This window comes from Akebia trifoliata, chromosome 16 (genome assembly GCF_017979445.1).
Source record: "Akebia trifoliata isolate Shusen 1 chromosome 16, ASM1797944v1, whole genome shotgun sequence".
Classification (NCBI taxonomy): domain Eukaryota; kingdom Viridiplantae; phylum Streptophyta; class Magnoliopsida; order Ranunculales; family Lardizabalaceae; genus Akebia; species Akebia trifoliata.
In genome coordinates, this window is record NC_141390.1 from 30,734,006 (window position 1) to 30,760,992 (window position 26,987).

At 33.6% G+C, this 26,987-nt stretch overlaps 3 protein-coding genes across 6 annotated transcripts; 1 reads left to right on the plus strand and 2 right to left on the minus strand.

Moving 5' to 3' along the window:
• Positions 1 to 6,445: 6,445 nt before the first annotated feature.
• LOC147383494 (Chaperone DnaJ-domain superfamily protein) lies at positions 6,446 to 7,606 on the plus strand. The gene is made up of 5 exons (XM_086429376.1): positions 6,446 to 6,687; positions 6,782 to 6,869; positions 6,954 to 7,024; positions 7,130 to 7,189; positions 7,284 to 7,606. Exons 1-5 carry the CDS (start codon positions 6,580 to 6,582, stop codon positions 7,455 to 7,457), a joined length of 501 nt encoding a protein of 166 aa, XP_086285502.1. The 5' UTR covers positions 6,446 to 6,579; the 3' UTR covers positions 7,458 to 7,606.
• A 1,917-nt stretch (positions 7,607 to 9,523) lies between these two features.
• Positions 9,524 to 14,685, minus strand: LOC147383495 (uncharacterized). Its single transcript, XM_086427763.1, has 3 exons — positions 14,345 to 14,685; positions 12,257 to 12,513; positions 9,524 to 10,580 (listed from the first exon to the last, which is right to left on the minus strand). Exons 1-3 carry the CDS (start codon positions 14,489 to 14,491, stop codon positions 10,184 to 10,186), a joined length of 801 nt encoding a protein of 266 aa, XP_086283889.1. The 5' UTR covers positions 14,492 to 14,685; the 3' UTR covers positions 9,524 to 10,183.
• A 1,574-nt stretch (positions 14,686 to 16,259) lies between these two features.
• Positions 16,260 to 22,673, minus strand: LOC147383496 (calmodulin-binding protein 60 B-like). 4 transcript variants are annotated; one of them, XM_086427761.1, is made up of 9 exons: positions 22,472 to 22,673; positions 22,025 to 22,169; positions 21,841 to 21,910; positions 18,984 to 19,036; positions 18,308 to 18,804; positions 17,977 to 18,137; positions 17,654 to 17,857; positions 17,349 to 17,517; positions 16,260 to 17,029 (listed from the first exon to the last, which is right to left on the minus strand). In XM_086427761.1, the coding sequence occupies exons 2-9, from the start codon at positions 22,102 to 22,104 to the stop codon at positions 16,527 to 16,529; spliced, it is 1,737 nt and encodes a 578-aa protein (XP_086283887.1). In that variant the 5' UTR covers positions 22,105 to 22,169; positions 22,472 to 22,673; the 3' UTR covers positions 16,260 to 16,526. The 4 variants fall into 4 exon arrangements, with proteins under 4 accessions (XP_086283887.1, XP_086283886.1, XP_086283885.1 ...); XM_086427760.1 differs by having other exon boundaries at positions 16,260 to 17,041; positions 21,841 to 21,907; positions 22,472 to 22,668; XM_086427759.1 differs by having other exon boundaries at positions 16,260 to 17,041; positions 22,472 to 22,668.
• Between the last annotated feature and the right edge of the window lie 4,314 nt (positions 22,674 to 26,987).

Consider the following 26,987-nt stretch of genomic DNA (forward strand, 5'->3'; position numbering starts at 1 on the left):
AACTTTGATCGTCTTCAACATCTAATTGGCTACCACCTTACAAAACTTTCGACATTTTCTCCCTACCATTTCTTTTTTCTTCAAGAAGAATTTCTTTAAGATTCGAGTTTTTATTTTCTCTCTCTCTAGGCTTTCTTTTATGAGTTTGTATTCTATATCTTGAGGCTTTCTTTTAAGATGATGCATTGTGACAAGGTGTACACCAAAATATTCTCTATGAGGATTAGGATAAAAATGAATCTAAGTAGATTAGGATTAGATAGGATTTGTCTCCTTTCGGTAACTTTTATATAAACTTAATGGTAATCATCCAAGATTATCTAAAATAAATACATTTCTAATCTTTCACATAGGTAATATTGGGATAAGGCTTTGAAAACTGAGATTTGCTGTTTTGAAAGTTATGTGTTTAACTGATGAACCAATGGTATGACGCCATGTGTATTAAATGAGCAAATGTACTTGGTCATTGAGAGAAAATTTGGTAGCAATTTAAGTGTTTTATTTTTAATAACTTTTCAGTGCACATGACGTCGTGCCATTGGTTTATTAGCTTAATACATAACTTTCAAAACAACAAATCTTTGTTAGGCTTTGAGGATGAGTAATCATATATAGGCCATATTGCAACCACCAAATCGTTGGCCTTGGTAATAGTTTTGTTACCTCTACTAATTAGGTGTATACGTTTAATTGTGGAATTTATTCCTCGCTTTTTTTTTTTCCAATTACAATATAAAATACTATTAATTCTAATAAGTCCTATTAATTACAAAAATGTGGTCATTAATCTATGATGGATTTATTAATTTAAAATGATTTCAATCAATCCTAATATTACACAAATTATAGTAATCATCGTATTATAATCTCCTTTTCGTATATTGTAACAAGAAAATATTGTGTTGAACCTAATGTATAAATCTAAATCAAAAATAGGTTATGTTAAATCAGACAATAAGAATAGTTGGAATGAACTTATCGATTTGATTGAGTAACTAAAGTATGGAAAAGTTGTTGTCCTTAAAATCAATTTTTCCCTTTTAGGATGATATCCATAGTATAGACGATCTCAGGTGATCAATTTTCAAGATTCAACAGTCACAAGTCTATTAATCGCGTACTTGAAAATAACAGACCTTCGACGAAATTAAGCGAATCAATCAGTATACGAGAAGTGACAATGAGAAGAACAAAAGAAAGGGAAATCAGAACATTATTTTTGTTTGCAGTCTGGGTTTATGTGTATAAAACTCTAGGGCCTTTCAATGGATTAAAGAGAGACGTTTGGGCCTTTCACGTGTACCCACGTAAAGTTTAAATCCGATATTTGTACCCCTTACGTTTGTATTGCATGCGCACACACGCACTAAGGATTTCCGACTAGTTAACCCAAAACACAATGAGTTGCAGTCCCATAATATCTTAGGCCCTTATGTACCCGCGAGACCCACTCTCTTTCTCATTTACATTCAAGCAAGTAGGAGAGTGAGAACATTTATAAGTTGAGTACAAGTCTTATATTTACCCTATGTGGAACTAAAGATTTAAAGAGTTATTTCTACAACTCTCAAGGAAAAGCAATTATTACAAATAAGAAAAATATTCTTTTAATTAAGATTTCACTAAAAATGAAAAAATCCTATAATAATGTCATTCAAGAGAAAAGAAAGTCTTGAGTTCAAATCTTACCCTTAATAAAAATCCAATAAATCATATTAACTATAAATCCAACAACATATTATTAGATCAAACAATGATTTTAGGGTTAAAAAATATGATAAAGCATCGTGCAATGACATGCATGACCTCGTGAGATGTGAGCAAATGACTTTGTAGATCCCTATTGCTAAATTGATTGATCTAAAGGTGGGATAACCCATACATCATATCAGGGAGTTTTCATGGTAGATAGAAACCTCGTCAAAAAACCACAAATTGGGTTCAAGATAAAATTCCCTACTAATTAAAGTCAGGATGTAGTCTACATGTGCCACAAGTAAATTCTTTAACAAGGAGAGTTTATGTGTCCAAGATAGGTAAAATGGTTTTAAAAAATAAAAGACCTTCTTGAGAAACTTGACAATAAGGACGGAATTGAAAAATATCAAAGTGATACCCAGACCATGCAACCAAGTTGTTGCAATCATAAACTTGTCGTATAAACCGATACTCAGATAGGATAAAAAAACAATGATAACAAATAGGTTGCTTGATTGTAGAGGCGGATTTATAGTGGGGCAATTACCCCCACAAGAATTTATGAAACTTTGAAGGAAATACTTTAAATATATATATATATATATATATATATAATATATATATATATAATATATATATATATATTGATAATAAATAAAAAATAGGATCTTTAAAGACTTTGCCCCCACAATTTTTTTTTAACTTCAAAGGAATTTAATTAAAAAAAATTTGTAAACTTTCAAGGAGTTATTTATAAATTTTTTTAAAAAATTAAAATTATCAAAGAATTTGCCCCCTCACAAAATGCTTTTAAATTTTGAAGGAGTCAATAGTAGTTTAGAATTTTTATATCGACAATGTTTTATGTTAGAATTTTGCCCCTATGAAGGCAAAATCCTAACTCCAGACCTATTTGATTTTAAAACGAATTAAACTCGTTTTTTTCGTTAGGCACTTATATATATATATAGGGTCAGGTTCAAGGGCCATATGAGAAAACATATAAGAAAACTTTCGACGGTTAATATAATTTTAAAATATGGGTTAGAAATTTTGGATTGAGCTGATTTTTTGTGAGGATGATCTCTATGATGGGAAGATCATTCAAAAAAAAAATCAGCCCAATCTGAAACTTCTAACCCCATTAAAAGTGATTTAGAATGTGGACCATCGATTTTTTACCAATTTTTATCACTAATTTGTAAATCACTTTTGATGGATTTAGAAGTTTCTGATTGAGCTGATTTTTTGTGAGGATGATCTTCTCATCATAGTGACCATCCTTGCAAAAAATCAGCTCAATCCAAAACCTCTAACCCTTATTTTGAAAAACGAAAGTTTTCTTATATGTTTTCTCATATGGCCCTTGAACCTGACCCATATATATATTATATATATATATATATAATATATATATATATATATATGTGGGTCTATATATATATATATATATATATATATATATAGGGTCCCGTTCGGCACCCTAAGTTCCTCACCATAGAGATCATCCTCACCAAAAATCAGCTCATTCCGAAACTTCTAACCCATGTAAGACAAAACACGTTTGTTAAAGTGTGTGGTAAAACTTAGGGTGCTGAACGGGACCCATATATATATATATATATATATATATATATATATATATATATATATATATATATGGGAGCGGTTTAGCAGCCCCTTATGGTGCCCCATATGGTGCCATGCATTTTTTGTAAATCACTTTTGATGGGGTTACAAGTTTTGGAATATGCTGATTTTTTGTGATGATGATCTCTACGGTGAAAAGATCATCCTCACCAAAAATCAGCTCATTTTGAAACTTCTAACCCTAGTTTACAAGTTGAAGAATCGTGGACCGTCCAATTATTGTAAATCACTTTTGACGGAGTTAGAAGTTTTGGAATGAGCTGATTTTTGGTGAGGATGATCTCCTCATCATAGAGATCATCCTTACAAAAAATCAGCTCATTCCAAAGCTTGTAACCCATGTTTTGAAAAATGCGTGGCACCATATGGGGCACCATGATGGGGCTACTGAACCGCTCCCTATATATATATATAGGGTCCCTATCCGTGGCCAACAGTTTGGCAAACATTTTGGCAAACACTTTTTCAAAACATGGGTTAGAGGTCTTGGAATGGGCTGATTTTTGGTGAGGATGATCTCTACGGTGAGGAGATCATCCTCACCAAAAATCAGCTCATTCCAAAACTTCTACCCTATTTTACAAGTTGAAAAATCGTGAACCGTCCATTTTTGTAAACCATTTTTGATGAGGTTAGAAGTTTTGGAATGGGCTGATTTTTAGTGATGATGATCTCCTCACCATAAAGATCATCCTCACCAAAAATCAGCCCATTCCAAGACCTCTAACCCATGTTTTGAAAAATGTGTTTGCCAAAATGTTTGCCAAACTGTTGGCCATTGAACGCTACTCATATATATATATATATATATATATATATATATATATATATATATATATATATATATATATATATATATATATATATATGGGTCGGGTTCCTGTAACACACATTGCGACACACATATAGACAACGTGTTTGTCTTATATGGGCAAACATGTTTGGAATGAGCTGATTTTTTGTGAGGATGATCTCTGTGATGAGGGGATCATCCTGGCAAAAAATCATCCCATTCCAAAACTTGTAACCCCATCAAAATTGATTTACAAAAATTGGACGGTCTATAATTTTTCAATAAAAATTGAACGGTCTAGAAGTTTTGGAATGAGCTGATTTTTGGTGAGGATGATCTCCTCATCATAGAGATCATCCTTACAAAAAATCAGCTCATTCCAAAGCTTGTAACCCATGTTTTGAAAAATGCGTGGCACCATATGGGGCACCATGATGGGGCTACTGAACCGCTCCCTATATATATATATAGGGTCCCTATCCGTGGCCAACAGTTTGGCAAACATTTTGGCAAACACTTTTTCAAAACATGGGTTAGAGGTCTTGGAATGGGCTGATTTTTGGTGAGGATGATCTCTACGGTGAGGAGATCATCCTCACCAAAAATCAGCTCATTCCAAAACTTCTACCCTATTTTACAAGTTGAAAAATCGTGAACCGTCCATTTTTTGTAAACCATTTTTGATGAGGTTAGAAGTTTTGGAATGGGCTGATTTTTAGTGATGATGATCTCCTCACCATAAAGATCATCCTCACCAAAAATCAGCCCATTCCAAGACCTCTAACCCATGTTTTGAAAAATGTGTTTGCCAAAATGTTTGCCAAACTGTTGGCCATTGAACGCTACTCATATATATATATTATATATATATATATATATATATATATATATATATTATATATATATTATATATATATATATATATATATGGGTCGGGTTCCTGTAACACACATTGCGACACACATATAGACAACGTGTTTGTCTTATATGGGCAAACATGTTTGGAATGAGCTGATTTTTTGTGAGGATGATCTCTGTGATGAGGGGATCATCCTGGCAAAAAATCATCCCATTCCAAAACTTGTAACCCCATCAAAATTGATTTACAAAAATTGGACGGTCTATAATTTTTCAATAAAAATTGAACGGTCTAGAAGTTTTGGAATGAGCTGATTTTTGGCAAGGATGATCTCCTCACTACAGAGATCATCCTCACAAAAAATCAGCCCATTCCAAACATTTTTGCCCATATAAGACAAAACACGTTGTCTATATGTGTGTTGAAATGGTTGTCGTTTGAACCTGATCCTATATATATATATATATATAAATAAAGATCTCTACAAGATGAGTGTTGATGATATGACAAACTTTTGGTGGATGGACTTGACGCACGTTTACATGGAAGCACATAAGTTATTAAAAAAAAAATAAAAAAGAGTTTCTCTTTCTAGTCTATAGTGAAAAAAAAAAAGAAGCAACTTTCATATATGATCACCTTGGGACATTCAAAATCATGATCTGATGAAATGGGTTGTAGAGGATAAAATTATATGAAGTTTTAAAAAAAATAATTATTATTTTTTATTGTTAAATTTTATTTTTAAATATAGGTGCTCGGTAATCATTCGTTTTCTACACCATGGATCAAGCCCGACAAACAATTATTTTTAAATTTTTTAAATTTATTTTAATATGAATGTTTTCAAGAAATCTAAATGTCTATGTTGTTGGATTGTCAATGTGGTAATCAATATGGGCCCAACGATCATTTTAAGATTTAAAATCTAAAATAAATAAATATGTGGGGTGAAATATGCAAGAGAGAGAAATTTTTTTTTTCTTCAAATAAGTTATGTGCTTCCATGTTAGCGTGTGTCAAGTCCTTTCACCAAAAGTCCATTAATATTATCAGCACTCCTATAAGAAGTAGATTTTAAGTAATTTTTGAGAATTCATTTAGTTACTTTATTAGAATTTGAATTTACTTGATCATTAGAGTGAAATTTACATAAAATTTATTTAAAAAAAAAAAATTTACTGATATCTTGTCAAATATTGAGGTGGGAGACACGTCAGCTAATGAAGGGATTTTGTTATTTTGGTCCACAGCTACGAAATCGTTATAAGGATTCCGTCACCTTTTGGGAAAGTGTGGACGCAACAAAGATTCGCGTCTGGAAGATTGTGTCATTTCCGTTATTTCATTGAAGGCTAGTGGCATATACGTTGCACCAAAAATATCTGACTCTCTCGAACTTTCCTCGAGACCCAGATATTTTCTCGATGATGATCCACGAAGCTTTTAATCGTGTTTATGAAAAACACAGAGTTTCAGTTTTTTCAGAGACGTTTAGCCTTTTTGTACTCTTCAATTTCTCTATTTATGCTCTAAATTCTCTCTTTTGCGATCTGATCTTTCCTTTGCCGATTATATGGATCGGGAAGGAGGATCTAACGGTTCTAGTTACTATTCCGTCCTCGAGATTGGTAGAAACGCTTCTCCTTCTGAAATCCGCGGCGCTTATCGGAAACTCGCTCTGGTTTGTTTTTATTTTTCCTCTATTTTTTAATTTTTCTTTCTTTAAAAAAAATTGTTTTTTAAATTTTTTTTTTTTTTTTCTTTTTGGGGTGAAGAAATGGCATCCGGACAGGTGGACAAGAAATCCAGCGGTAGCGGGAGAAGCCAATCGGCGATTTCAGCAAATCCAAGAGGCTTATTCGGGTAAGTTATGGAGAGTTCTAACGGCTTCGCTAACGGTTGGTTTAACGTCCGTTAATGGCGTTTTTTATTTGTTTTCTTGTTCAGTTCTTTCTGATAAAGGGAAAAGATCGATGTACGATGTTGGATTATACGATCCATTCGAAGAAGAGGACGAGGTTGGTATTTTTTTATTTTTATTTTTAACTTTGTTTAATGTCAATTTTGTAATTTAATGTTTTAAATTTTATTAAATTTTTATGAAATACGTAAAAAAAAAACAGGGATTTTCGGATTTCATGCAAGAGATGCTGTCTATGATGGACAATGTCAGCCCAACTCAGGTATGATTTGTGATATAAGTTTGCTCTCAAGGGTATAATGGTCATTTGAGACGAGTATTGTAACACGATACGCTGTAAAATAAATGGATCGCAGGAGGATAGTTTCGAGGATCTTCAGAAGATGTTTGTGGAGATGGTGGGCGGAGATGGCATCAAAATTAATGGTGATGTAGATCAAACGGCAGGGAAGAAGCCACGTGTGACGGTTTCTCAAGGCAGGGCGGGTAAACGAACCGCGTCCCGAGTCAGCGTGTCAGTGTCTGATTGAGAAGTTCTGTAAAATTTCATGAGATTGGCTTTGTTTGTCAAATTCTTCTTGGGGGTGGGGATTTGGAGATCCAGTTGTATTTTAGGGTTAATTTGGAAATTGATTTTAGGTAAAAGACCTTAATTAAATTAAGCTCTCTTTTAATTTCATTTTCGGCGGCGTAGGCCAACTTGGATTTGTTTTGTTGCAACTATGTTACCTGTTCGTTGGCTCGATCTTTTCAAGTTGGAGTTCTTGGTTGGCAAATCTAAAATGAACTCGGTTCATAGGAGTACCTACATGAATTTAAAACTCCTACGAGATAGAGACGTATCGCCCGAGTTAACTTGGCAAGATCAACTCTCAAAGTCTTTTTTTTTTTTTTTTAACCGAGATTTAGGATTCACATTCAATTTTTTGATTAGTCTCATGAGTTGTCTCAACCGAATTGGATAACTCGTCCGAAACAAATCGATATAAGGTCTGGATGAGAAGAGACGCGAAATCAAGATTAAAAACCATGGGTAGGTAGCATGGTTTTAAAACTCAATTCGACGTCTCATCTCATCAATAAAAGAGGTCGAGTTGTCTCGAGTTTTTTGATATGTTTGAGTCATCTGTCTCGTTGGTGGATGATATTTAATTTAAAATCATGGTGGGTAGAGAAAATTCGTTTTTGGTTTCCTAGTTTGATTCATTTGCTTGTGCAATGTATAATTCAAGAGTCTACAGATTATAATGAGAGTTGTGCCTAAAAGAAATTAATTCAAATTTTAAATTAAATAAAAATAAATTATTAAAATAATTTAAAAATTAAATATGGATAATAAAAAAATTATTTAATTTGTCGAATTAAATTAGAAGGTTTGCCGAATTTCATGCTTTGATTCATCAAATCCTAGGAAAATTTGGTTTGTTCGTGGTTCGCTTGATTTTACGAATTCAATATGAAGTGTATTGCAAACTGACTTGTTTGGTATCGAATCGTGGTTAGGATTAGTAGAAACGATTTGGGTAAGGTAAGTTGCAATTTCATGTAATTCCCAATGAAAGACTGGCTCTTGGGTTTTGAATTTGATGTTTTGGTGAACAAGATAGGCAAATGTAAGGTTTACTTGGGTGAAATTGGTTTTTTTTTTTTTTTTCGGTGGGTGGCGGTGGTAAGGCTCATTAAGTAAATTATTTCTAGACGTCAAAAATTGAAAAGTTGTAGGGTCCAATTAATGATTGAGATAGAAGGGATTTTTGGGGGGATATTACTTCTAAGAAATGTTCTTAAACTATTATTTCTTTGGGAGGCTACGGAATACATCTAATAAGAGAGATGGGCCACTCAATTTAGATATTTTTTGATGGGTAAGTCAGTTGATGGGTCATGTGTAGGATGTAGAGGTTATGGGCTGATTGAGACGGACCTTGAGGTACATCAACATCATCCTCTTTGCTTTTTATACCCAAGTAATTATGGGTTTGCTCCATGAATTAGACTTTTTACCACTCAAGTTGAAAAGATGGGATGGTGGACCTAACATACACTAGTAAAGATTCTATTTCTTATGATATATATGATTGATTAGGTGAGGAAAGAAAATAATTCTCTTAGTGTGCAAGTGACACGAAGATAGATACATCAAATCAAAATTTTAAAATCACCATTACTATTGCGGATGGAAAATCTTTTCCATCTCAATCTTCTCATATGAGATCTAGTAACAAATTTTAGTTAATTAATAAACTTTTTTTTTTGTGTGGATATTGTGGGTATACCCACCCTTTGGGAGGGACTAATCTCGTCGTCACATGTATCGCCCCCCTCAGAAAGTCCTACGTGCAATAGGTTGAGCCGAGGGTTTTGGAACTTGGAGGGTGATTTCAAGAAATTCATAACTTCATGTTTTTCAAACACTTGACCTTCACTTCTTGAGGGGCTTATCAAGACTTGGCTTACCATTAGGCCAACCCCTTGGGGTTTGATGAACAAACTAATAATCTTGCATTGAAATGATTGTGAATACAAAAATTTGCAATCCACCTCAAAATCCCATAAAGAGATCACACAAACAAAGGACGTAAAGAAGAGAGGACATCATAATTTATGTGGTTTGGCAAAAGATGCCTAATCAAGATATACTCTTTCAAGTCCATTGACCCTATGATTGTTTGGATCTATCTTTCAGTGGTCAATTTTTTTTTCAACATTTGATTAATACATTTTTTTTGTTTTATGGGGCATTAAAAAAAATTCCGCATATTGCATAAGAGAAGTACCATAAATAGGGTTATGAGAATTATATATTATCTTTGATAACATAGGGAGTTACAACATCCTTTAGGGATGTGAACCAATCACTATGGTTGCACGTCCTGATCACACAAAAGTTTTCTAACAAAATGAAACCCAGCTTTGGCCGTGATATCAACACTCACCAGACTTTAACCAACTTCGCTAGTTGGAACCCAATTTTGAAAGAAATGTGAGGGCTTGTTTATTTAATGGCTTCATTTATTAATTAACATCAAATTCAGACCCCAAAGGACTGATCAAAATGGTTAGTGGCACATATGAGTGAGGTAGGTGGAAACAAAAAAAATTCCTGCAAGTATCAATGAATATCTATCTATATTTACAAAAGGAAATCAAGTTGATCTAGTATTGATTTTGTTCTAATTTGTTTACAAGGGATGAAAAGAAACCCGACTTGCTCAGGCAGATTACAATGCCCAAGCGATCAATCCAAGGTTCCACATTATGATTCCAATGAATTGGTAGGTTTATTGAGTGATGGCGGCTCTCTACGTTGGGGCTGATCATTGTGTTCTTGCCTGGGTCGAGGGTTCTGATCAGCTATGTTTACCACCACACGATGTCGAGGTGATCTTGGTGGAGACGCATAGAGAATGGAGGCCTCGAACATCTCCGACCGCACATTTTCCTCTTCTTGGCGTAGTCTTTGGGCACGTAATGCTGTCAAGTACAAGCCAGAAGCAAGGAACACCGTCGTTAATCCAAACACTCCCGCAGCCAAAAATAAGCCTTGTCGAACCACAAGGCAACTTGGTCTCGATCTTGACCATTTCTTGAGATGCCCTGATTCAACACCGAGTCCGATCATCAAAAGTACCTCCCCAACTGCAAAACAAATCCTACAAATCCCAGGAGATATTTTTGTTTAAATAATTGAATGATGCTAACTTATGCTTGGTGTGTGAATGTCTTATGAAAGTTTATAGTAGCACACTATTTTTTTTTTTTTTTACAACACATCAAATGATGGAATTAAATAGAATCTGAAGTGCAGACATCTAATCTATTTTTAATGATATTTCACAATTTTATCTTATTTTCCTCAATTCTTCATATTTGAGTGTGGAGAGTGATCCTACCACTGTAGGATTCATGGTTTTAAAACTCGTTCGAGACCGAGATGTATCTCTCGAGTTAACCCAGTATCGGAGTTGAACGAGACCATCCCACAAGTCACTTTTTTTACCGAGATTTAATACCTCACGTTCAATTTTTTTTATTTTTTGATCGAGACATCTCAAACGTATTGGAAAACTCGTCGAGACCACTCAACATCGGACCTGGACGAGACAAGATGCGAAACCGAGTTTTAAAACCATGGTAGGATTACCTGTTCAACTGTTCTCTAATCCTTTTGGTGTGTTTATGTCCTAATTGGTGTGATGTAATTTCATAAAAGAGTAAACAACCAAAACATGTTTTCCGGCGAGTTCTTAATTTTTAGCGGTCTCGCTGATAAATTACCAGCATTGTCACTGTTAAAAATATCAAGGGTATTTAATATTAACATTACCTACGATCTTGCTAGTAATTTATCAATCAGATCGTTGATTATAAAAGTCACATTAAAATTACCTACGAGCCCGCTGGTAATTTATCAACAAGATCACTGATTATAAAAGTGATGATCTCACTAAAAAAAATATGTTTTGGGAATTAGAACGAACAGTGTATTCAGAATTGGAATTTTTGTCATCAGTTGTGCATGTTTACTGAAATTTCTCTTCATACAATGGTGTGTTGTATAGAAAAGTTATTGTGGCAATATAAGTTCATAAGTGTGACCATGGTTTAAAATATCAGAATATATTGGTCGATACATATCAGTATCAATATCGGCCAATATCGATACAAAACACTGACCTCAAAATATCGAATGTTTCGGGATTGTATCAAATATATTGGCTGATACCATATCCATTTTTTCATTAATCAAAACATTCAAGTGGTACTACTTTAAACCATGAGCGTGAGAACCGACGGTTTAAGAACCATAAATTACTTATCCCAAGAACCCAAAGTCTAGCACTAGCAATAGATAGCTGAAATGAAAAAAATTATTTCCAAAATATTAGGGAATTCTAATGCATTTAAATTCTAAAATCAATTAGTTTAGGAAATTTCACCATTTAAAATCATAAAATGTCACTATTTGGGAAGTAAATCAGGAAAATCAAATCTCATTCCTATAAAAGTTGGCAAACCAAATTTTTTACACAAAAGCAAATCAAATCTCAAGTAAATGTAAGATACTATAAAATATTCCTCTTTTTGTTGTGGGGTGAACTAAATATTAGTTTGTTATAGTAGAAAAGTCTCCCATATTGAATGATCATAACCACTTTATCAAAGTAAAATCTTTCCATGCCAATCAAAATTTTGACTCAATCACACTGAAATCATCAATCAATTTGATGGCTAAGTTACCCTTTTTTTTTCCCCCATTACATGATGAGGTGAATGAATGTGTCATGCATGTAGATGGTTTGCAAAAACAAAAGCAGTGTGTTCTTACCAAGTTGTAACAAAGAAAAAGCCGACTCGCCATGTAAGAACCTTAGCAGAGCTCGAATCATCGGAGTTCGTTACGATTAACACTGGAGGTGTTGCTCTGCTAACAACAACCAACATGTACGCATGTTCCATGACCATGGCGATTGCTAGACTCAAAAATGCACCGGCTGCACTTAGTAAAGGTATCTTGCCACTACTATTGTATATACATTCATAACTCTGCCCTCCACCTTCAACAGTCGTAAGTACCCATGTTGCCTGCACAAGGATTACCCATTAGGACTAATAGTTAAAGGGGAATGCTAACGTCTAAAATCTTATGGGAACATTAGCGTTGTCCATAATATTTTTTTTTTCAATAATACCCCTCCTTGTTTTGTTTTTTTAAAAGAAAAAAAGTGTATTATAATCTTTAACATAGTAAATACATTTATGAGAGATTTATTGGATAGACCTATTTGTTGCAATTTTATTACAAAAACTCCCTTACTTTATGAAGTTTGTTATCGAACAAACCTTTACTTTATGAATCAAGCTAGCATGATTAGCTTAGTATTTCAAATCTTACTAAGGGTCGTTGGGACCATATGGATTATGAAATTGGGAATCCAAGGCTACATTCTTCTAGATTTGATGGGAAATATCAAATTAAAAAAAAAAAAAAGAATTTGAAAAAATATATATATATATATTCTTGAACTTGATTCAAGGTGTTGAAATGGATGACTACCAAACTCCCAAATTTAAATCTAAAATTCATCGGTGAATACTAACTTTGTTTTTTCAAAAAAAATTTTCAAGAATTTTGTCTTTTATAGCCCTATAGCATCAGATCATGTTTTTGAACTCCAAAAATTGATGCGGTTTAGATCCACTCCAAGGTATGTTGAGTAACAAATTAACACTTCAATTTGAATTTTATGACATGAATCCCAACTTCAAGGTTTGCTGGGTAACAAACTTGATAAAGTAAGGTTCCCTAGTTGTTAGGTTCCCTAGTTGTTGTCAGAACTCTAAGAGAGTTTTTGTAATAAAAATGCAACAGTTACTTAGGTCTATGGGGTAAATCTCTCTATATTTATTGTACCCTTAATAAATACATTTATTATATTGGCATCGATTACCAAAATATTTACTAAAAAAATATATTTACCATTATCTTTTTCACTAAAAAATAAAATAAGGAGAGTTATTATTAGAAAGTAAATGTGGTGAACAATGTTAATATCCACCATGAGGTATTGGACATTAGCATTCCCCATAATTAAATTATGCAACTAATCACCATATAATTAACTTATTTCAATCTAAATTATATATATATATATATATATATATATATATATGCAACCAAGACAAACATACTCGTTAACCTTCTTAACCAGTCGTTTACATCAATGTATGTTTACATTTCGATCCATGAATCACCACATTCATGTCAACATACCCCAACGTCCATTCCCATATGAACCCATCAACTTATTCATGGATGGATGTGTTAAGTGTAGATATATTATTTTCATGCCCCATGCCATTATCACCTAATTAAGTTTACTGATAGAGCCGTGCTAGAGTGACCTTAGCGAGGGACATACGGGACGACATCTTGCGTGGTGGCGCTCACATGCCCGTAGATGCATTTTCTCCCAAGATACAAGTAAAACACATCTACAAACATACATGGGCCACCATATCAAAATGCCCCCCACCCCCACGCAGATGGATGTGTTAAGTGTAGATATATTATTTTCATGCCCCATGCCATTATCACCTAATTAAGTTTTACTAATAGAGCCGTGCTAGAGTGACCTCAGCGAGAGACATATGGGAGGACATCTTGCGTGGTGGCGCACGTATGCCCGTAGATGCATTTTCTCCGAGATACGAGTAAAACACATTTACGAACATGCCCCCCCCCCCTCTCCCGCGTATCCCTCACTGAGGTCTCTAACTAATAATATACAAGAAGAAAAACAAGTAAAATTAAGGAAAAAGAGATTGATTCATTCATTTTATTTATTTATTTCTTCCAATCTTAATCACACTAAAGAAATGATTAAATCCTACAATATATAATCTACTAACATACCACTGATCTTGTCGTTTCGGCGATGAGAGAGAGAACAAAACAAAAAAGGCCACATAGTATAGATAAGAACATGAGAAAGGCACCAGTTTTGCTACCGAGATCAGAGCACTGATCATGAGGAGAAAGATCGGCATGTGTAATCGCCATCGTCCGGCAAGTGGGCCAGAAGATTTAGTAAGAACTCAGGCAGAATGAACGTGGAGAATAAAAGACTCTAAAGAGGATTGAGAGGAGAAAGGGGAATTGAAGAGAGAATCGCATTGCTTGTAACGAAGGGATGTAGAGGAGTTGCTTAAGGGGTACAGATTCTTTGGGCTTTGATAGCAAGTTTTCACACATGGACGTATGTTTCTATTCTCATAAGCACATAAAAATAATAAAAAAAATTAAATTAAATTTTCTTTTTAAAAAAGTAGTTATTTTGGACGGCCGTCTAGAATCTAGATAAAATTGTTTGCGTGGTCACAGACAGCAAGGGAAGGCACTTTCAAAGGAAAAATGGTTGGGCATTTTCACGAGAAACAAACAAAAGTTGACTTCTCTCATTCATTGTGGAAGCTGTCGTTATTGCCCACTCACGCCCCATCCTAAGATCCAACAATTTGATTGATTTTTTTTTATTTATTTATTTAGTATCTGATTGTTACATCAAGTTATTGAAACATAAAAGGTGCATGATTGGGTACATCTTAAGGACAGATAGTTTACATGTATAGATGGACCTAAATGGTCTATAAATCATGTTATGAATCCCTAGAAATGGATCGGATCAAGCGACTTAAAGAAAAAATAATAATAAAAAATTTACATATAAATATTTTAATCATAAAAAGGGATTGCCTATGATGAATTTCAAAACAAGCTATGCAAAATAATTTGATTGATTTTGATGAAGATGATGGTGATATAAATTTCAATTGCACTTGCTAAATGAGTGATCTCTTTTAATTAACAATTAAATCTTTGAAAAAGATGGTGTAACTTTGATTTCTTCTAACTTTTCACTTTATCGACTGAAAATGTGGTTTTGTTTTTACGAAAGAGTTTGTAAGCTTAGGGTTTGTTTGTTATAGATTCCTACTTCTGCTTCAAGATTCTGTGTATATGAGAAGTAGAAGCTCGTAGTCTGAGATATTGTATTCAAGAGAATCTCGTTTATTATAGAAGTTGCCGAAGAAATAGTAGAGAGAGGTCGAATTGATTATGTTGTTTAATTAATGAGTTAAGAAGAATGGGAATTGAAATCGACATTTCCTTCTCATACATTTTTCGGTGTTGGCTTCTCATAGTGACTTGCGCACGAAAGCAGCCCCAGCAAGGCGTATCAAAAACACAATTTTAGCCTTCCTACAAAAGTTAGTGAAGCAGAAACCGTCACTAACAAACATACTTCTTCAGCTTTTTCGGCTCAAAGCCAGAAAAGCCATCGATATGGGAATAATACTCATAATCATAATGGAAAGTTTGCTTTTGGTTGATGCATATAAATGATGATACAAAGTGCATATTATCTTCTCCAAAGTTGCTTAGGTAAAGATAAACCTTAATGCAAGCCGTTCAATATGGGAATAAGGACATCATACATCATTATTCCTGTAAGTTGCTTTATATAAAGTAAAAGGTAGAAAGGACTATAGTATTGCAAGTAAAGAACAAATTTACGATTAGTTTGGCCTATTAATTATATGTGCTTTACATCTTCATGTAAACTTCAATTCTAAATCCTAATCCACATCCAATAGGATAGAAAAAGTATCCTTGAAGGGGCAAAGAAGGAATCTTAATGTCTCTGGCTCGAAGGCGAAGCTGTCCACTATGTGGAAGAGATGTAAATAGTACACATGATCATTTCATAATAAACATTTCCATAATTGAACGAAACAATGGAGAGAGAGGAATCAAAAACTCGTGGATGGATGTCAAAAACAACTGTCGAGATTGTTATTCATGAACTATAGACAAGGATCTGTTTTAATACACACACGAAGACTGCAAGCAAGACACTACAACAAACAAATTTGGAAGAAACTTACGTCCTAAATTTTTTGGACCTATGTACAAAGACGCCCTTTATTGCATTTAATGCAAACAAAGTAAAAGGACTGCAAGAAAAATCTACAACTACAAACATTTAGAAGGAACTTACCTCCTAAATCTTGAGTTCATTTCCTATTGCTTTAGTTCAGTAACCAAGCTGCAGTAGCCTTCTTCTAGCAGCCAAATCCCTCCTAATTGATATCCCCCACTTAACGGCGGCCCTAAGCTTAAACCACCCCATTTTGGGTCTACAACTCCTAGTCGTATGGACACTTAAATCAGGCAGAGAAGAAAGAAAACCAATTCCGGTTTCATCATCAGAGGCCAAAACCAATCCGTTCCCTTGTCCCCATGATGTAGTAACCGGAAACCAATTCTGCATCTCAACTCGAGAAATGTCATCCCCTGTCAAATGGCCGGCCAACACAACATGGCCCGCTGATCCACTCGGAACCCACTCGATTCCATCGTTTGCATAGGTAGTCAGACAACCCTTCATTTTGAAACTGTTTCTTCTGATTGGAGAGAAGAGTTGCATCGGAGGGCAATCCTGCATGACTTCAACATCTCCCATTGGACCATGATCTTCTATAATGTATGGTTGTAGGTTGGTGGAATTAATGAAACCCAGTTGTGGAGTTAGTTGATCTGCATGAGATTCTGATATTGTTGATGATTAAACTACACGTGTCAGAAAGAAAAACCCAACAACTGTCAACTTCGATTGTACTAATTCTGCAAACATGAAATAAGAGGAACCCTCTCTGGCTGGCCATAAAAAAGGTCTAGTTGTTCACATGGTAATGCACAAACTGGACGGGAAGCCACCATCGAAGAATCACAGCAGATCGTAAATTTTTAGAAAAAAACACAAATGATGGCATTCACCACCTGCCTGTGCATTATGCTTACTATTAGACCATTGACCTACCAATGGGTTACCTTTGATGTTCTCTTCAGTGAATACCTTGATGCGTGATTGAGAAATTGGAAAACTGCAGATATTGGCTTGTTTCTGGAAGGGAAACATCTTCTATTGGCAAGGCCGCAGGAGAGACATCAACCAATGGCCAATCGATTTCAATCATGTCTTTCAGATTTCTATACGCATGTTGAATCGAACTCTCTACCAAATCCTGCCAATGAAAGGAATGATCAATTAGTTTCAAACAAAAATACCGAGAGGAAACATTAATGTATCAAGAGCTTGTTTCGAAATAAGGGTGATTATTAGGTAAACTAGAGTAAATCCTCAGATATTTATAGACACACCATTTGAAATGTTGTGAAGTTATCCAGATATTGGAAACTCTGCCCATCAAATGTTGCCCCAATAACCTTATAGATGGAATTGAACAGAAGCCCAACTTGCTGGCTAGCATCGTAGTACATGTACCGCTTATCATCTAAAATACAAGACGTAGCATGTTGAACTATAGCATCCCATGTTTTCCTTGACATCCCACAGCCAAGTATCTGCAGTTTGCAAAGAAGAGTTGATGGCACTATTAGGGTTATCTAACCAACCAGAACAAAAAACTCAAAAAACTGATTTTTTTTTTTTGGATTCAACCGAAAAAGAGAGGTTTTCTTACGCTGCGTAGAGAACAAGGGTCAGTAACCCACAACCTCAGGAAATCCTGCACCGTGTAAATTCTATTAGAAGCCAATCGTTTATGAACGACGCCATCTTTACCAATCCTTTCCAAACGCCATACATCATCACCCAGGGATGGAGGATGGTGCTTCTTATACGCTGAATAAAGAAATCATATTCAATCTCAGAATACTAGTGAAAATGACCAAACAACATTCATCCAATTTGAAAGGTTTTCAAAGATTGGTAAATGTTAATGTTTATGTTAAAAGAATATGACCAACATTCTTTTTTGTATTTTTTTCTTTCTGAAAGGTAATTTGACTTACATTCTCCACGATGATCTTTTACAACAAAAGCCCCACTTCGTGCCTCTCTAATTTTTTCTGCATTGCAATTGCTTTGAAGAGCTTTAGCCCCCAACCTGAACTTCCGAGTTCGTATCCAGCTAGAGTTGTCCGTGAAAGAGATGTCCCCAAGATAACCAACCCCATCCTTAAGTGGGATTACAATCTCTCCTGTGACTAAAGGTCTTTTCCCCTCTCTTTCACGTATGACACAGGCATCAAACTCCTTCTCAGACCATTCTTCTTCTTCTTCATTACTACCAAAATCACCATCCAGAACAACAATCTCTATCTTGATTGAAGATAGAGGACCAGTTGTGATTATCTTTTTAGAATTAGCATCAAGAATAACTATCTGTATAGGTGTACCATCCATTGATTCTATCTTGCTGCCCGTGAAAAGTGTGTCGGGTAACCTAGTCTTGAAATGCAATTGCCAGCCTCTTGATCCAGGTGCCTCAATTTGATTGAAGGAAGGCCTGAACCAAAGTCAAGATAAAACCAAAACTATATTACAAGCAAAAGATGAGAGAATATCAAGTTTAAGGAAAGGAATAAAGTGCATGGATATATTAATCTTGCTATAAATCCAGGCTCTCACATGTGCTGATGTGCCTCCCGAAAATAAATGCACTAATGTTTAACATAAAATGCTTACCTAGGATACGAGTGTATATGTGCCAGGATTCCATGTTCCACCTCCTCCCGCACCTAGTTAAGATAGATGAAGAGCAGATTAATTCAAAATTTTGAAACAAGTGCTTTAGAAAAACCTCACACTGTTTTTCTACACCAACATTGTAATGGTTTAAAGGTTAGAATACAATTGATTCAAACATCAAGCAAAAGATCATTTTCAGAAATATTTAAAGGAAAACAAGTTCAAACAATATATGCATCCTCCAATCATTCCATTTTCAACAAATCTAATAGCCAAGTTCATCCAAGATTCAGAACAAATCCAACATAAAAAGAAAGGAATAAATATTGATTAATAGAAAATATGAGTATTGTCTAGGCAAGAATTTTATAAGGAGAGTTGGATCGTCAAGTTAGTTCAGAGACTCTTGAATGGCAATGTAATGGTATAAAAAGATTAAAACTATAGAAGCAAGGTAGCTTTATGGAGTCTGCTTGTCTTCAGTTTTAAGATATATATACTAGTAGGACTTCTATTTGGATTTATACAACATTTCTTATAATAGATTAAACAATAGATAACAAACATTCTAAACATAACCGATATTACTACCCTGCCTCCCACAAGTTACATTTCAAAAGGTTTGTTATGTCATGGGTATGTGACAGGGTAATTCACAGACCTTGGATTTATCATTATATACTTGAAAATCTTTTAGGAAAGTGAGTACTCAATCATCAAGAATTCACTTGATCAAAACCCTAGCCGCCAAATTTCCCCATCAACGAAATTAAAATGAAATATTAAAAAAACTAATTTATGAAACAATAAATGTCAAATACTATAAAAAATTATACGTCCTCTTTTTTTCTTTTTTTTGCTTTTCCCTGATAGATAGGTAGTTATACACAGGTAAAGGCAGGTCTCAAAGACTTTATTAAATTGGCACCTCCCAAAATTATACTTCCTCTTTATCAAACCTAATATGAACACTATCTCAACCACTTTTGTATGAGAAGTCATACAACATCAAAGTAAAGGAAAAGATGGAACTAATAGCTAGCTCTGCTAATATACTAAAGAAAATATCTGAAAAAAATGTATATTATATATTATAGAAATACTAAAATTCAATTTATTTAAATTGAAAACAATATTATATACCATATAGTGTAAATGTATCCTAGAAGCATCCAACTAAGCGATACTTGTGTGTATGGTTAACAATATAGACATACATGAAACTTAGACATGGATACACCTCCACAGTTTTAGTCAGAACAATAGGTGTCACAAACAAAGGCGGCAAAAACCTCAAAATTATATTGATGTACGTAAGTAGAGGGAACAAGAAAATGTACACACAAAATATATAAACACATAATTTAGATAATACTAGAAAATCAAGTAAAACCAAAAAAGAGAGAAAATCTCCCCTTATATGAAAGAGAGGTCCTTCTAGACCATAAACAGTCAAATTGAAATACTAGACTTAAACAAAAAGGTAAAACTAATTGTGTGTTCCTCCTATGCATGAGGACAAAAGCATGTCGCACAGGAAAAAGCAAAGTGTCCTTGACCTTGGAAATAAGTGTTTCTCTAAAAGAACTTTGGATGGTTAGTTCGACCTACAAACAAAGTCGTAAGACTTAGAGCATCTCCAACGCACATCTCTAATTTTTTTCCTCCAAATTGGCATCTTCTTCAAATTTGAATAAGATGCTCATCTCTAAACCAATTTGAACTCCAACCAACCCCTTCTCTAAAAACTATTAATCCTTTAAAATGCTATTCATTCACTTGAAAAAGTTGGAAAGAGAAAGGGATAAAAATAGTATTTAAAACATGTTCCATGAAAAGAGAAGGTAAAAATGACATTTATGGAAAAGGAGGATAAAATAGGTATTTAAAAAAATAAATTTTTTTTTTGAAAAGTATAATATATTAATAAACTGGAACAACAAAGTATAAGGAGGCCGAGGAAGCCTCACAAAGAGCAGTAAAACAAAAAAAAACTAAAATTTCAATGAATATAAAGAGAGTTTCATCTAAAAACAAAGTCATCGAAGGTAAATCCTGCAAACTCTGTGTATTGTTTTGACCACAGGTACAAAGAGCCCAAGATTTCCAAGACATCTGCATGAGAGCTTCTAATCTTACTATTGAACACCCTGTTATTTCTCTCGTTCCAAACCCCCCAACCAGTAGCCGAGGGAAGCATAGTCCACAAGAGTTTTTTTTTGGAATGGAAAGCATTACTGGCCCACTCAAATAACAGCGAGGAAAACTTACGAGGAAGGACCCAATTAATATAAAATAGACGAAGGAAACTTGACCAAATATTATGAGAAAAGTAGCAATGAATAAAAATATGATCCACGGATTCCTCGTCCTCCCTCAAGCAAAAGGGACAACAATTGGGAGTGATCCAACCCCGAACAATCAAATTATCCATCGTGAGTATTCTACCGAGAGAGGCCATATGAATAGTGATTTAGAGAGGTCCTCTAAAATTTCTCAAGATCTCTATATTTGGAGACATGAACAGTGATATAGATGGTGTTTATCTAGAAATAGGACCTGTTGGAGTTAGGTTGAGACATCTCCCCTCTATATTTAGAATTTTAGAGAGCTGTTGGAGATGCTCTCAATGAAAATCTCAAAATCAACACTGCTCAAAAGAAAATTTCAGGATACCCAATTCAACTTCTTAGTTCAAACTCAACCAAACATGCAAAAATGCCTAATATCTAACTATAACTAAGCTACAAAAAAACATGAATTTTCCATATCAACGACTACAAACCCTCCAAAAAGTATCGAATTAAGCTAAGTATCAGCAACAAAAAAAAGAGAGACTATATTGAGACCACACCACTTTTCGCAGAAAAGGTTCCAACTTTGGGATGAACTCTTGCATGGACAATCCTCGCATCACAGAACTGCTAAAAAACTCAAAAAACAAAAAACACATTCAAAAGACAGCAATAAAGAATCAAAATGACAAGAATATGGAACCTAATGTCTCAAACTACTAAAATCTAAGTGCCACCACCTACGTTGCAAATGTGTGTGGACGCTTCGATTCTTCTTCCAAGACCAACCCATCTTCCTCACGAAAAGGCCTTTTTAGTACCATAACAACAATTCCAAAACCCTAATTCTTGAAATAGAATATATGAGCTCGAGCTGTCAACCACCCACCTATATACAAGAACAAAAGCCCTTTAAGTAGCAATTAGCGAAGGTGCGCAGAAGCTTCATCAGTAGAACCGTAAACAACACGCTCAATCAAATATTAACATTAAAGAACTCAATTAACCAATAATTCCGAATCTTGGAGATTCTGAGACTTAGAAAGTCAAATTAAATGACTAAATCGCGTAGTTCCGATGGCTACTAAGTGAGTATAAATTTAGAAATCAACAAAGACAACATCGACTTTGAATTTGAATTTTTTTTTTAAAAAAAATAAAAGGGAGAAAACACGTTTGATTAACGCGTACTTGAGTAGATCGATCGAGAGAGAAGTTGCAAAGAAGATGGGTAGTAATTGTTGAAAAAGATCTCGACGCGCTTTCCTCTCGTAAAATGACGGCATTAAAGGGACTTTTAACTCGGAATCCATGGAATTTGAATTTCTGCAAGAAGTCGTCGAAATCGAATCGAAAAAAAAAAAAAAAAAAAAAGCCAAAACCCTAATCTTAACTTTCTGTTTGATTTGGTTCGAATAAGGGTTTAACTATAGATTCTAGCTACCATTGATTTCGTAGCTGTAAAACCCATAAAGGCTGTTTTTATTTTTTTTCTGTTGAGAGGTAATACATGGGGGATTCAGGATTGGGATTTGAGAGTAAATTTGGCTATAGTTTGAGGACCAAAATTTAAATAAGAATGCCAATGGGTGTTTTTACACAAATGTTTAAAACACCCCTTGGGTTTCTCTTATTTTGCGTGGAGTACTAATGCTTTCGTGGCTTGGTTTTCAAACCAGTCACTCTTACTTTTTATTTTATTTTACATTAAAACTCATATTTAAGAAATTATTTTTATAATCATAAGAAAGTGTAATTGATGCTTATTTACAAATTGATCACAAAAATATAAATCACTGAAATAGATTACTTATCTGGCGAGTCATCTCGAATTTAGGACAATTCAACCTCATTACTACTTTAGAGTTCATCTCTAGTTAAGATATATTTATATTAATTTCTATAAATATTAAATTCTTAAATAATTATAGAAGTTTTCGATATTTTTAAAATGTTGATAAAGTCGTCACATAATTTTAATAATTTGATAATATTTTGTCAATATTACGTAATAATTATATCAATATTAACAAAATTTTGAAAATATCAAAAACTTTTATTATTATTTGAATTTTTATTTTTTTAATAATATTAGAATAAGTCATATATATATATATATATATAAAAGGCGGAGTATCTGAATGTTTTAATTCCAATCCTCAAGATTTGGTCAATATTAAAGATACTCCTTTATTTTTAAACTGGTGACATGCCCTCTTGACACAAATCTTCTTCTATGGTATTAACATAAATGACTTTACGAATTGTGTTAAGTCAAGAGTGGTGAATCCCGAATTGTGAATCCGAACTCGAATAAGACAAATTAATGAACCAAGTAACATAAGACAAGCCCAACCCAGCCAATTGGGTCAACAGTCAGAAATGATGGTTTTTTAATGGTTGACTCGAACCATGGAAGCCATCGGTTCTGGTCCTACCAGGTTCGACACCATCTGTCGGGTTTTAAAAACATTTACATAGATTATAATTTACAAATATTTATATTATACAAAATATGTATCAAAAATCAAAATCAGTTGACGTGTAGGAGTTTTTATATACTCATCCAGAGTTTCAAAATATCTAGCGGACCATGCAAAACTTGGGCCACAATTAAAACCATTGGTGACAGTGATGAAAATGAAAGATGTGTAGGAATTTTGCTATTGTTCTATGCTTTTGTTTTTATGTTTTATAGGTGAACGTATGGAGCTAAGACTTGGATTATTTTGCACTTACGCGTGTGAGAGATGGAGAAATGGTTGTCAATCGATAACAACTCATCCAATAGTAAGTTTACAACAATCCAGACCGAATCTATTTTATGAATCTAACAATGACATTTATTAGACAAATTACAAGATCTTGTCTTGGTGTCGTGGATGTGATCATATCAGATATCAAGACATCAGTTTGACTCAAATTACGCGTTTTGTCATTTAATTTTTTTAATATAATAACAAAAAGGAAGAATATAACTTAATTTTATTTTTTTTAAATGACTATTATGAATTTTCAACGATTGTACTTACCCTTAACTTATACTCACACTAATGATTTTTTTACTCGAAAATTTTCATTCGATATGTACTCGATTGACGTGACAAGGGCACACAATCGTTGATAATGTTCCATGTATATCCCAAGGAAAAAGTTCTATGATTTTGTTCTGTACCCTTGCCACATCGGCCACATACATAACAAGTGAAAAAAATATAGTCAGAAAATCATGACTCATGTTCTAATAGAGTTGTGTTAGAGTGACCTCAATGAGAGACATTTTGCCGTGGTGGCACGAGCATGTCCATATATTCATTTTATTTATATCTCGGAAAAAATACATCTATGGGCATGACTTGCCACCACATCTTGATGTTACTCCAGCATTAATTATTCTAAGTCGAGATTTGCATCGACTTTGAAGCACGTATCCCTCACTAACCTTTATAAAGTTGAGATAATAATTAAGAAAGATACCTTTAGGATTTGGGTGAATATTTGGGTTGCCTTGTTGTATTTTAATTGAGGATATATCCCTTAACTGTAATCAATGAGAGATTAATAAAAAAAATTATCAAACCACCTGAACAATCAATCATCTATTTTAGATAATAATAAATAAATAAACCCTTGATTTTTTTCCCCTCAAAATCCTCTATTTTCAACCTTGGGTCTTGGTGAGAAGATGGGTAGTGTTTTCCTTTAGATTTTATCATTCACTTTATTATTATTTTTAATGGTTTTTCACTTTTTAAATAAATTAAAAGAGAAAAATAAATATTTTACGATAAACACCTAATAAATCAAGGGTTGAAGACAAATGAGTCTTGGGGGTGTTTTAGTAAAGGGGAATATATATATATATATATATGAATGGCAATTTCGAACCGATAAACAGTTCATGTCCGTAGGTCGTGAGTTTGATACCCAATATGAGCATTAATTCATCAGGGGCCACCCATGAGGGTGCACCCTCACTTATTTGATGCGTGTAGTATGTGGGCATTGCACATTCCTCGAACTAATCCTTGGACAAGACCATGATCCACTATCTACAAGGATACCTAATTATCAAATATATATATATAATCATAATTACCTAAATAAATTGGAGTTTCTATATGAAATATTGAAGAGGTTGAAGATAGGCATTTTGATTTTTTTTTCTCTTTCTTTCTCATTTAAAAAAATTAGCCTGTTTTAATGTAGTATCTAGCTCAATGCAAACAAAATTGAACCTAGGTCTATGCTATCATCAACCATAGAATTTTACCAACTAAGCAAATTGGCACTTGTTATGGATCACCAACTTCTTGTGATAAATAAAAGGAAACAATAAAAAAATCCTTGAATCCACAAATCACAATAAGTGGTTCATGTAGATTTTTTGATTCCTAATTTGACTCTTCCTCATACGATCACCACATTTATCCAAATTGAGAAACACACTTGAATTATCCTAAAATAAGATATTCCTTCAAAAGGTCCTGAATTACATTTCCAGATAACACTTTTTTATATGACAACGATGAGGACCTCTAAGATAAAATAAAAAATCATCTTTATGTGAGGGTTCATTTATAATATTTTTATGAAAATATAAAATAAAAATAAAAATGATCTTTAGGGCGTAATATTACACCCCCAACTAAAATAATAAATAAATCAACAAAATTGAGAATAAGTAAAAGTTGAGGTTCCAATAGAAACTCTGTTTTTTTTTTTTTTTTCTAAGGCAAATAAATCATAATTAGACTACTGAAGTTTTTTCTTTTTTGTGTGTGTTATAATGCTTTGTAACTAATCTTGAAGTAATATCTTGAACCAAACTTTTGTAATGTTTGAATGGTGTGGTTTAATCTTTAATTAGGGTGTGATAAATAATTTATGAAATTGGAATTTAATAAATAAAAGTTGGGGTGTCAATATCAGCTCTCAAAAAAATGTGTGGTAATATAAATACTCTCAAAAGTATTTTTGAAGTTCTATCTGAAGTAGTTAGATATGTGTTGTACGTTTGGATATAAGATCTGAAAAGTACTGGTAGAAGTACTTCTCATGGAGTTTTGTCTTTGGAAACTATTCTGGATTCTGTTAAAATGATCAGAATGCCCTTATATGTAATAATTACTGTTTTTAACATTATAACTCAACAACTTATGCTCAAAAAAGTAACAGTTACTGTTTTTATTAAATAAAAACATTATGACATCACTTTAAACTCAAAATATACTTATTCTTATTTTAAAAAAAATTCGACACAATCTCCCATAAATATTGGACATATGAAAAATAAAACCTGTATAAAAACATGACAGCTATCATATAATAAAACCTATATCATCTTACATAAAACCAATACATGTACTTAAAAAATTAGATTAAAAGATATTTTTTGCCAAAATAGAACTTAGGCAAAACATCATACTTAAGCAATGTCATCCTCATGTGCTAATGCATTAGACATGCTAAGTGATTGGGGGCCTGTCAAGATCACCCTTCTCAATGTCTTTCAAGGATGTGGTGCTAACTGCGACAAAACTCCAAAACAATTGGTAACTTAAGGTAATTTACGTGAAAACTATTGGTAGGAACCAAATCGCAACATGTTGGGTTTGATAGCACTCATCATATAGTTTATTTTCAAATCTTTAAAAATATATATATAAGAATATGGAACCTAGACACACGAAACTTGTAGCAAAAC

What these genes read in the sequence shown, in the direction of transcription:
- LOC147383494 (XM_086429376.1), top strand. Translation starts at nt 6,580, where the DNA reads ATGGATCGGGAAGGAGGATCTAACGGTTCTAGTTACTATTCCGTCCTC. An exon ending in CTTATCGGAAACTCGCTCTG is followed by an intron (nt 6,688 to 6,781) that starts GTTTGTTTTTAT and finishes TTTGGGGTGAAG; the next exon opens with AAATGGCATCCGGACAGGTG. An exon ending in CATTCGAAGAAGAGGACGAG is followed by an intron (nt 7,025 to 7,129) that starts GTTGGTATTTTT and finishes AAAAAAAAACAG; the next exon opens with GGATTTTCGGATTTCATGCA.
- LOC147383495 (XM_086427763.1), bottom strand. Translation starts at nt 14,491, where the DNA reads ATGGCGATTACACATGCCGATCTTTCTCCTCATGATCAGTGCTCTGAT. An exon ending in CCGAAACGACAAGATCAGTG is followed by an intron (nt 12,514 to 14,344) that starts GTATGTTAGTAG and finishes ATCCTTGTGCAG; the next exon opens with GCAACATGGGTACTTACGAC. An exon ending in TTTTTCTTTGTTACAACTTG is followed by an intron (nt 10,581 to 12,256) that starts GTAAGAACACAC and finishes TGGGATTTGTAG; the next exon opens with GATTTGTTTTGCAGTTGGGG.
- LOC147383496 (XM_086427759.1), bottom strand. Translation starts at nt 22,104, where the DNA reads ATGGTACTAAAAAGGCCTTTTCGTGAGGAAGATGGGTTGGTCTTGGAA. An exon ending in CATATACACTCGTATCCTAG is followed by an intron (nt 18,805 to 18,983) that starts GTAAGCATTTTA and finishes ACTTTGGTTCAG; the next exon opens with GCCTTCCTTCAATCAAATTG. An exon ending in AAAAGATCATCGTGGAGAAT is followed by an intron (nt 18,138 to 18,307) that starts GTAAGTCAAATT and finishes TTCTTTATTCAG; the next exon opens with CGTATAAGAAGCACCATCCT.